The sequence below is a fragment of the Pseudoliparis swirei genome, chromosome 3 (genome assembly GCF_029220125.1).
Source record: "Pseudoliparis swirei isolate HS2019 ecotype Mariana Trench chromosome 3, NWPU_hadal_v1, whole genome shotgun sequence".
Taxonomy (NCBI): Eukaryota; Metazoa; Chordata; class Actinopteri; order Perciformes; family Liparidae; genus Pseudoliparis; species Pseudoliparis swirei.
In genome coordinates this window covers 11,959,019-11,970,197 of record NC_079390.1, presented here as the reverse complement: position 1 = coordinate 11,970,197, position 11,179 = coordinate 11,959,019, and the positions used below count along the sequence as shown (strand labels likewise).

The window sequence follows — 11,179 nt, the reverse complement described above, 5'->3', positions numbered from 1 at the left end:
AAACATGTCAAAACATAGTGAAAACACAGTTTGACTACCCTACAAAACGGCAAGCAATCAAGCTACAGCAAAGGGACACTTGGTTACTTACAACAGGGGACAGAGCCAGAGCCAAGTGGGGAGGGGGAACAAAATAATTCTATACAAACAAAGATGAGAATGTGCTCCCTCCAAGGTCCACGACAATATGTGAATCTACTATATGTTAAAATGTGCCTTCCACCTATACAGACGTGCAACATATCAAACTCGTAGGAAAAAACAGACACACTAAACACGCCCGCCCGCCCACGCCCCACCCACACACACCCACGCACACACACACATTCTAAGATGTGATGGACTTGGACTCCTGCAAACCTGACTAACTCCAGATCAAGCCTAGCATTTGGTCAAATTCAGTTTAGGTTGTTAGCCTTCATAATAACGGGATTTCTGTTGACATACGTGGCCCAGTAGCCTAAATTGAAGATGAAGAACAGAACTGGGAAAATTATGCGTGAGATCTTGTCCACTTTGCTGACACGGTTGTAGGACATCTTGGCCTCCGTGTAGGGGTCATCCATTTTATGGAGGTATTGGTGTTTGGCCGCCGCTGCATTGGCACTCTTGGCAATGGTCGTTAAACCCTGGTCTTTGGCCACGTTGATGGAGTAGGTGCTTCCAACAATGTTGAAGGAGTTGTTTGCCTTTTTGGACAAAGTCGCAGATTCTCTTCTCTGAAAAGGAAAAAGGCAGTCAAGGTAAAGGTTGTCAGGGGTGAAGCACCAGACTGAACAATACTTCCATTTGAACTCATAAAGAGGAAATAGAAGCAACACCACGAGACACGACACACACAAGAACAAAACAAAAGCCTAACCATATCGTTAATCCTGGCCATGTTAGCCTGAAACGGTTCCTGAAAAGAAAAGTAGAAAAGAAAAAAAGTTGACCAATTATTTTAAAATTACCCAATTTACATACTCTATTCATCAGTATCAAGCTGGAAGTACTTATGAACATGTTCGTTATTAATATAGTGAATTAAAATCTGCATAATACAAATCTGGATTGCAGAAAAAAAGGTTGTGATAAAAATTCCAGACCAAATTAATAGTGTGGAAATATTAATATTAATAAATAATTACAAAATAAACAGAGTGCTGCAGGAACGAATCTTAAAACGAAGAAATTAGTCTGCGTTTTTGCACATCCAGTTCCCTCGTTTCAAAGGAAATGTTTTTTTAATGGGTATTTGGTTAGATGACTGAAATAAGGGCTAGGGTTAACAAACGCTGAAGAGATTTTAATGTTTTGTTCGACAACATAAAATATGTCAGGAGATACCCCTCTTGTGAATTTTAAAGCGTTTATATGTCTTTAAAAAAGGGTTGCTAACAAGTGGCTAAATGAGAACACAACATGTCCTTCTTTAGCTTCGTGGTAGTGACGGCAAGCCATGCGACCGGAGCGTAGTTTGTTTATAGCATAAGCATTAGCGTTTTACTTTTGCCGATTGCATTCACGCTTCTAAAGTCACCAAATTGGAGTTTGTGAATATCATCTTGCTTCATATAACATGCGAAAATCAAAAACGTTTGTTGGCCACAGAGTTTATTGTTTGCCATAATCCAAAATTCAATTGAACAATCCCATTCATGTCACGGGTCCAGTGCGATGCTAACTTCCGGATTTGTCTACGCCTTTTGTCATCGCTGCAGCGTTTTATATTTTGCATCCCTACAGAACTAGGCTGGCGTAGCATCTGATACGGCTAACGTTAGCGATAGCAGTACCGAGCGGGATTGAAAACAAAATAATAGTGCCTGAAAACTTTCCTGACAAACTGCCTGAAGAGGCCTGGCTGCTCTCATTCATAAAACACCTTGTGATACAACAAAAACGACAAAGGCTGTGTGTGATAAAGCTGGCTGGAGAAATAGTTTTCTTCCTACCACTGGAGAGAAATCATTAGACCATCTGTCATATTAAAATTGCACAGGGGAGGCAGAATTTGATTTGCTAACTTGGTACACTCTGATAGCTAAACTAGCATAACCAGAGGATCCTGTAAGCCTGAAAGAGTGCACACGGTAAATGTGGGGGAACAAGTGGGCCACCAATATTGATCGCCGGGCACAGCTTTTGGTTCCTGCGTGGCACGCAGCATGTGAGCCTGGACTCGGGTCATTTTCTTCACACCACTCGACCCCACTGTGGCAATTTTAAGATCGGCAGCAACACCACAGCACTGTGTTTCACGCAACCGAGTGTTTCACTTTCAGTGCTCCCTGTTTTCACTCTCACTTTGAGCCCAGCTTAAGTTTTTGTTTTGCTTTTACGACTTCATTTTATTTTCCTTCCCTTTCCTTTGACTCCATCTCTCAAATTAGCATAACTAATGTGATGCAACAACTGGTTGCCCAAATGAATAATTTTTTCGGAGGGTCGCGCCCGCCAGCGGAGGCAGCCGTCTACGGGAGGGTTGCTGTTTCTACTGCCCAGCGGGTCATCAGTCAAAGGGAGGCGCTGGTGAGCAAGTTTCGCAGACTTCGAACCACTTGTGTAGAGCCCAAGACCATCCTTCAGTGTCCCAACAATCTGCTGTTTGTTCTAATGACATTGTTTCGACAGGGGTCCACTAATGTCCCCTCTTCTCCTCTTCACGCTGCATCTCATCACCAACTGTTTTGTTTGGTCTTTATCTTCAACATTCACCCTGCCTCATAAATGAAAGCAGAAAAAAGGGCTTTACTCGAGACGTGTGCTGCAGTATGTTTGTTGGGCCACTTGGTGATGCAGCAACAAGCAGTGGAATACTATTAGCAGTAAACACCACAGTAACGTGACGCTCTGTCCGAGGCGATGGAGGCAGCAGGATTGAGGAGGAAATGCGTTCAGCGTGATCGATGTTTCCTCCTCAAGTGAGCAGGAGAACAGGAGGAGGATGATCCTTCAAGCTCCTCTGCGAAAACAATAAGTCAGGTGTAGAACCTAACAAAGCTTGCAGACAGTTGATTGCATTAAGCAGGGGAATGGTGAGACGCTGCCTGAAGGGGTCTATCTGAAGTCAATTAGTGCGGAGAGAGAAAGAGTCGCTCTAATGACCCCTGGGTAACCAGACACTCTCCCAGATTATAGATTCATCCACACTCACTACCACTATGAGCCTCCTCTATCACAGCCACGGCTTATATCAGCAGGGAAAGCAACTGGCTACGATATTGTGTCCTGCAACCTTAATCGTAGTCCCCTAAACTCTTCAGTCATTGGCAGTACCGATGCTCTTCGCACTGAAATCTGACACATGAGCCGAGCAAAGTCAATTTTCTGACGCTATTTAGCTGAGCTGTCGTCCGCAGTAATTTATATGGTCTAATTATGAGGGAAAACACATGTGGAATTCGGCTGTGTGTGTGTGGGTTATGAACCTACTGTGACGCAGCACATAAATGACCTCCGGCCAAAGATTCTTGCGCACTATCCAAAGTCATTTGGCTCGCTGCAGGCACAAATTACAGCCCAAAATACAATGCATCTATTGACCTTGTCTTTGTTACTTCTGCAAATTGTTGCATCATAATTCACGAGTGTGGGTGTCCCGGGGTGATTGTGCTTCACTGTGTTCTGCTGTTTGGAGCTCAGTGTGCGTGTAACGGAACCACGTGACAGTCTGTCCCTGTCTAAGATTGGAGATGAGGTGTTGGCATATTTGATAGCCTCAAGTATCTGAGCATGCACCCCGTGTGTTATGGAGCCATAACGTCTACGTGTGTGCTGTTTGCCCTTGTCGAAGATTTTGTAAATATGGCCGTGGCCTGAGCTAGGATTGGTGGTTAGATATGACCACTTCATGTTGCTATATTACAAAAGTTATTCCCATGCCACGGCAGTCAGTGGAAACTTGCCAAGAAGCAAATAATCAAGCATAACAACACCTCCAGCTCAAACAGATATGGTGTGGAAAACTTATCAAAAAAGGCAATAATAAAAGGCCTCCAGCAATGGCAGCTCAGTTTATTGTTTTTATTTTCCACCTGAGCACACTGGATTTCTGTTCGTAAACTACATAAAAGTTTGGTTAAACTTCGCTGTAGCAACTTCCCCGCTGCTCAGAAGAATTATTTGAGGCGTCACGCTGAAATTTCACTGGCAGGAGTAATTATGAAAAGGCCGTGCCTCCAATTTTCTCACAACTATTGTTGAAAAATCTGTCGCCGTTTGTGCTGCAGGTGTGAGCCATAATGTTCCCGTCTCACGGTGATCTCTCCTCGGCTCCAGCAGTGACGCTCACTGCACAATGAGCCGGAGCTCATGCGCCTGCTGATGAAACCAGCAAATAATATCGAACACAGTAGAGTCCAATCATGTGTCACGGTGTGTCGAGATACGCAGGTTTCAATCCAGCCCTGCTCCCCACACCTTGGTGGGGAGCGCTAATTGGGCAGCTGGCTTGTCAAACAGAACGTTAGCTCACAAAAGAGAAAGAAAATGGCACAGAAACTCCATAACCAGCCAAGTAAATTAGTGCACATTGATTCTGCGGCTCACCATTTCATTCCTAAAATAAGAAGGAGCCTGAGGGCGATGAAGTCATCGTTTGGCTCCGGTAAGGGGGATGACTGGGGTCGGTATTTTCAAAAGGACTTACTGAGTTTAAACGTCTCTACTGAAAAAACACCTTCAAGGACCTCCTCCTCCTATAGGTTCAGTTTAAAAAAAAATTGTAAATATGTCATGAAGAACAAAATGTGTATCCTGATCCCTTTGCTTTTCAATGGCTGGTTCTAGGCGTGTGATGGGAGTGCCACGTCTCCCTCTGTGACCCCATTCTTTTTTTAAAATCTATCATGACAACTGCATGCTCAGCACGGCCCCTGAGAACGCAGCCCAAGCTGTTGCCATTCAGACGAGGCATCAAAAGGAAAAAAAGGAAAAAGAAAAACTCTGGTGCAATGTAACTCTGCAAATTATTCTCACGACTGAAAGGTTCCATGGCAGCAATAGGCATTTCTGCCAATCACTCAGAGGACCAAATGTCAAACTATAAAAAACACGAGAGAGAATGTACTGATTGTGTCAAATGTTTGAACATTAGTAGCAGAAAATAGATTTGTGGAAATGTCTGTCGCAGTAGAAGAAATACAGTGTGGCTGTCAGAAGTATCCCTGTAGCTTTTTACTAAGCCACTATTTACAATGTAGGACATATTTCATAAGGTTTCGAATTTGACATTTACATAATTCACAAGCATAACACCAAACAAAGAAGGCCATCATTCCAATGTACTTTTACGTCTTTTGTATATTGCCATTGTTCATATGTGCCGATCCATTTAGCGTATGAAATCTCTCAGGAATGAATCCATTATAATTAGTTTAGTTGTACAGTAATAGTATTTTACCTAACCCCTGTTTATGTTGTCTGCACCTTGTTTTAACATCATGGCCAGGTTTCTCCTAAAAAGCAGGGTTCAAGCTAAATGAGATATTTTATCTGGTTAAAAATACAGAAAGTTAAAGAAATTAATTTAATATAAAGCAAAGTAATGAAGTTAAGTTGCTGTTATGTTATAAATGTTTGCCAGTTCTAAGTGTGCCTTTGTATAAACGCCATTAGTTTTACAAATTGTCCAAAAAATACAATTGTATGGTATTATTTCTTTCTTTGGTATTCATGCGAGGACCTTTCGAAGGGAATTGACCGGCAAACCATTCATTATTAGTTATCTTATACATACAGGCTATTTTTGAGAGGAGAAAAACACATTTTAGAGTCTACTTCTCAGCACTGTCAATCAAACCACAGAGCGACCAACACCCGATTCTGTCAGTCATACTGTCCGTACCAAAACATGAACATAATTCATTTATTTATTTCATTACTGGAGCAAAGCTATGGAGAAGCTTTAAGCTATGGAGAATTTCATACATTCAGCACATGACCATCAGTTTTACTCGTTGCTTCTCAGTGGCCGCTTTGATCTCATGCCTCTAGTGTATTTAATTTGACGTGATCACTTACAAAAACATCATAGACATAATGTTGAATTCAAGCACTGAGGTTACCAAGTTGCACTTATAAGGTTTTATTTATGGGACTTGGTCACAGCTTCAGGGAACAGCATCTTGTTTGGACGCTCGCAAAACCCGCCCTAAATATGAACAAAGCGCCAAAAAACTCACCGTCACTCACCGTCCTGATAAACGACACCCAAACAGCCCAGAACATTGACACATTTAAAATCCACAAGCTGTGATTTATTAGATTTAATAAATAAAAGTGTCAGCCTCAGGTGATTCATTTTAGATGATGCACACTCACTTTTTAATCAGGGTGTTTAGACTACAAGGGGGCCATCCTTTGTGTGTGGGGGGGGGGGGGGAGGTGTTGACACTGACTTTAGGATGAGACAAATGCTGCCATCGTAAATCAGGGCCATTGTCTTTGGGAGTTTACTTCTTTTTCGGCTCCCGCAGTCCCGTCCCTCTGTCCCTGTTCTATTTGGCTGTTATGAATAAATAAAAGCTCTCTTTATGGAGTACTCGGGGCTTCAAAGGAGGAAACTTTCTATCAATGATTCCAAAGTGCAATTTGCCCACGTCGCTCCGCGTAGAGTAGATGAGGACTTACTGAGCAAGTTGGAGCATCTTTAACAAGCTTAACAAATCAAAAGATGGGAAACAATTGCAATCATTTGCAACTAAACTCCTCTCAGAAAAACCGTTGCTTTAGTTTCTTTCCGAGTTGACGCATTTGTGATTATTTATGTTAGTTCAGCGCAGAAGTGTGGCCGTGTCATATCTCTTATTAAACAATAAATACAAAAATAAAATGATATATAGAAATAATAATCACTCACCCTTATTTCCATGCCATCTTTTTTCCCATCCCATGCCCAGCTTCGTTTGGTGAAGTAGTTGACTGTGGCAAACTCAATCAGGGCAGAGAAGACAAAGGCATAGCACACTGCCATGAACCAGTCCATGGCAGTGGCATAGGCCACCTTAGGGAGGGAGTTTCTAGCACTGATGCTCAAGGTGGTCATGGTTAGGACAGTGGTGACCCCTGAGGATGAAAGGAAAACATCAGCAAATTGATCTTTTTTTATAGCACAAACACTTAAATGGAAAGTTCATTTTTTTGCAACCTGGGTCAAATATTGCAGAGTTTTCTATCTACCCTGTCCTTTTGTTGATATTTTGGAAACCAGGACGGCATGTTGATGTAAGACAAACTTTGAACAGGGTTGAATTTTAATTTAGCTCAAGCATCTCAATTCCTTTTTTTGTGAGAAACAGGTAAAAAGGTCAAATATACTGTATACATGAATTAAAGTGTGGTGCATTGCACTGCAGAGCTTCACCTTTACATAATCTACTGTGTGAAATCAGAAGTCTGCTCGGTCAAAATGAAACAAACAAGCTTCTGATTTTCAAACCAGTCTAATGGATGCATTTTCTGACAAAAAAAAAGAACATACATCCTTTAAAATCCACGTCTACAGGACCCAAGTTGGAAAAAATGCTTCATTTCCTTTACCTTATACACAAACCGAGACACACATGCTATTGTCCCGCGTATATATAGTGAAAGCCACCTCAAGTGCACAAGTATTATGCAAAGGTTGACTACGATGAACAACATATGTGAAAGTGAAAAGGAAAACGGACTCCGTCTCCAAATATCATTTTGCATCCTGGCCTTTAAATTCAGTGCTGCAGGGGATGAAATGTGGGTCGGACAATGGTCGCCCATCAAACCACATAAGAGCAATCACTTCAACTGTTCCAGCCTATCTCATTTGATGAAAAAATACATACATAGTAGGCGCTAAAAATTAATATTGTGTTGCCGAACAGGGAGGTCAACCAATTTCCAGAGTCATAGATGAGAAATTTCAATTTGTGACAAAAAGATGGATAGGTAACTATTTACTTTCTCCAAGGACATAGATTTATTTGTTGTCTGCTTCTGCATTTTGCATGATCTTGACTCTTTTAGGATTTAGAAGGTAGTTCTTATAAGGACAGTGTTAAAAAAAGGTTGCTGATTAAGTTGCTGTTGTAAAGTTGCTGATCATTTTCTGGAAAGATAAATCAGGGTAAAAGACCTGTAAAAGTCAGGCATTGAATCTCTGAAACCTGATCACTGCATGATAACACATAGAAAAGCACAGATACTTATTTGAGCTGAAAAATGCGACTGTGTGAACAAGAACAACAAATGTGGAGACTGCAGGGAACTGTGTCCCTCACGGATAATGCCTCAATCATTCCACTGAGGAAATGAAACTTACAGTTTCTCTAAAACTCCTCGTGTGACTGAAGTTATTTTCAAAGTTTCAAGGAAAACGGTTTGTGTGGAGAACTGAAGGACCTTTGTGGTTTACTCGGATGATGAAGATGGCCCTTTGCCTTGCATACTATTCAACATCGACATTGTACGGCGTGTACTACTTCCTGCTCACGTGTGCTTCACTTCCAAATAACAATGCTAGTTATTTAACACTTCTATAGAGAATGCAGCATAACAACAACAATTGGAAGAAGAAGGGCACATTGCATCTAATCTTTGAGCATAAGGTGATCTAAGCAAACACAATGTTCTCATCATGAATGGTGCCGCATGGACAAATTGAATATATTAATCACAGTACAAAAGGATGTGTCACATATGCAGCTCGCTACTTTCTGAATAATAACATATTAGCATATTATTTGGACATTATGAGATACTTGCACGAGCATTCGGTTAAGCGTCTCATTGTCCCCTTCATAACACTGACACTGCTTCCTTAGTGGCGAGGATCTGATCCTGAGCCATTCCCTTGAAACCATTTAGTTCCACGGCTGCTAACGTGTGATCTGACTCTTCCGTGAGGGGTCCACGGTACCTTTGGTGGGGGTACATCTGTTGTTTAACTGATGTAACATATTAAAAAGAGCACAGTGAATAATAACACTCCAGGCTGCCTTGGATATTGTTGACAAAGCAGCTCAACTACACACATTGTGCATCACCTGCTTCACTTGATGGGCTCTAACTTTGCTTTGATTCAGTAGAGTTGGCAGTTACAGAGGCTGTGGAGGGTCAATGCTGTGATTTGGAAATAAGCTAAAAGCTAAAAAACGCTCCTTCACGCCCACAAGCACCTAAGCTACCAGCGATGTTTGTCCACCGTTATGTTTATTAGAACTTTTCAAGGGGAAACTTTTTCAAGCCCTCCAACGGTTTCCCAGTTAGCTGAATCATCTGATGACATGAACACCTGCAGCTCTGCACATTTGGTTCGTCTCACCCCACAATGTATACCAGATGATCTAACCTGTCCAACGGATCGTTAATGCATGTCTTAGTAACATCATGAACACAAAATGGCACTCACCAAATACAGTGCGAGCAGGAACCGATTCTCTGTTTAGCCAGAAGGAGACCTGAGACAGTATGACGGTCATGATGCACGGGAGGTAGGTTTGAATCACAAAATAGCCAATTTTCCTTTTCAAATGGAAATATGTTGTCATCACTACATATTCTCCTGTGGGGGAGGAGAGAAACAGAGAAAGAGATGGAGAGAGACACAGAGTCATAATTATTAATACAGCAGTGCCCAGTCGGGAGATCCATACAACTGAAATATTCAATGTAAGATCTATTCAAGTGGGAGCATTTGTATCATCAGTAGCTCATAGGATTGTCTTCAGCCTCTTAAAGCCTCTTAAACCAGAGCAATGATATAGAAAATGCTGCTTCAGAGGTTTTCGAGAGCTTGTGACTGACCTCGCTCCGAACAGACGTGGAATTTGGAAGGGTGGAAAAAGACGACATTACTGATTTCAATGTTTTTGGTTCAGATCTGATGCTTCACTTAGCAGCACTTGCGCTATTCACATATAAGAAACCTAAAGGGCAGGGGCATGTCGAGGTAAACCTTGAGATGTTAAGAGAAAAATTGTACGGGTTGTCTAAAAAAACAAGCATGTGTAAAGTTGCCCTGAGCAACAATCTTCCCTTCTCACTTGAATTTTTAATATGCAGCTTTTTTAAAGGAATCACCCCGTAATGATGCTTCTGATTCACATGCTGTTGATCCTTCGTGGTGGTCTGCTGGAGCGGTGCACAGTGTTCTCAGATGTTTCGTGGAGTACTGCTTTCAATGCATATGCACATTTCCCCACAGCTCTCTCAGCACTAGATGTAAAGATCATCAGCCTGGGTCATTCTAACTCTTGATATTAAACATTTCCAACAGCTCAGATGTTTGTCACTGACGGCTGCAAATGTTCCCCTCAGCTCCAGCTCTCATTGCCATGTCTGTAATCTGTGTTGCAAAGATATGAGAAAAAAAAAATCATTGTTCCCTGCGGTGTATTTTCTGAGCAGAACCTAACCAGAGACGAACTGGCTCAAATCCTCTAGGTCCCTTGGCTCGCTGTTGTCCATTAGGTTTAAAGAAATTACATGTTCCACCTCCACAAGCCGAACGTATTTATGAAAGTAATCATGTTGAGTCCACCTTGAATATTTGTATTTCTAGCCGGGCTCGTTGGTCCTCTGCAGTTTTGTGGACCGAAGCTTAAACTACCAAACAGCTCTACAATGACGATGGGCTCAAAGGTGTCCTCTGTAGAGTTACACAAGTGCTGTTATCTCTACAACTTTCAATATCCCTTTTTGGCTGAGAGCCATTCAACAAAGCGGTTTCATGATGGTTCAGACTCTAAACACAATATCTCTGGGACTCAATAGCTCACCTCTTGAGAGCTGCATGAGCAAACCGCTTCACTGCAGAGGTTAAATCTCTCAAAATGGAAAGCCAGTGTTACTCTCTCTGTAATTACCAACCGTCCCGCTGAAGCAACCTTTCAATAGCTTTGCAGTAATCAGTACTTTATCAAGTCCTCTTGCACTGTTCCCTGAAGCTGGAGGCTGATGTTGAAAATGTTGCCTGTTAAATCAAAATCTTTCAAAAATAGTAGGGCGACTTATAATTTCTTCTTTTTTTCTCAAATGAATGTCACCAGAAGCATGGGTTGCAGCCCCACGGTGTGAATAAAACCTTCACCTATGGCACACCTCATATTATCTTTGTAAATATGCTGAATAGTTTCCCCAAAGCGGAGTCGTTCTCTCGACGGACCCAAATAATGCAAGCCAAATCCAAACTGACAGAAACTGGAGAAAAGTGCAGACT

General features: G+C 41.9%; 1 protein-coding gene across 1 annotated transcript in view; it reads right to left on the bottom strand.

Annotated features, from left to right (window-relative positions):
• Positions 1 to 398: 398 nt before the first annotated feature.
• The window catches only part of gabra3 (gamma-aminobutyric acid type A receptor subunit alpha3), a 57,134-nt gene continuing 46,353 nt past the window's right edge, over positions 399 to 11,179 (bottom strand). The window contains exons 7-10 of the mRNA XM_056411367.1: positions 9,371 to 9,523; positions 6,845 to 7,050; positions 863 to 901; positions 399 to 719 (exon numbers count right to left, since the gene is read on the bottom strand). Coding sequence (XP_056267342.1) covers positions 399 to 719; positions 863 to 901; positions 6,845 to 7,050; positions 9,371 to 9,523 — 719 coding nt within the window. The remainder of the gene's footprint in view (positions 720 to 862; positions 902 to 6,844; positions 7,051 to 9,370; positions 9,524 to 11,179) is intronic.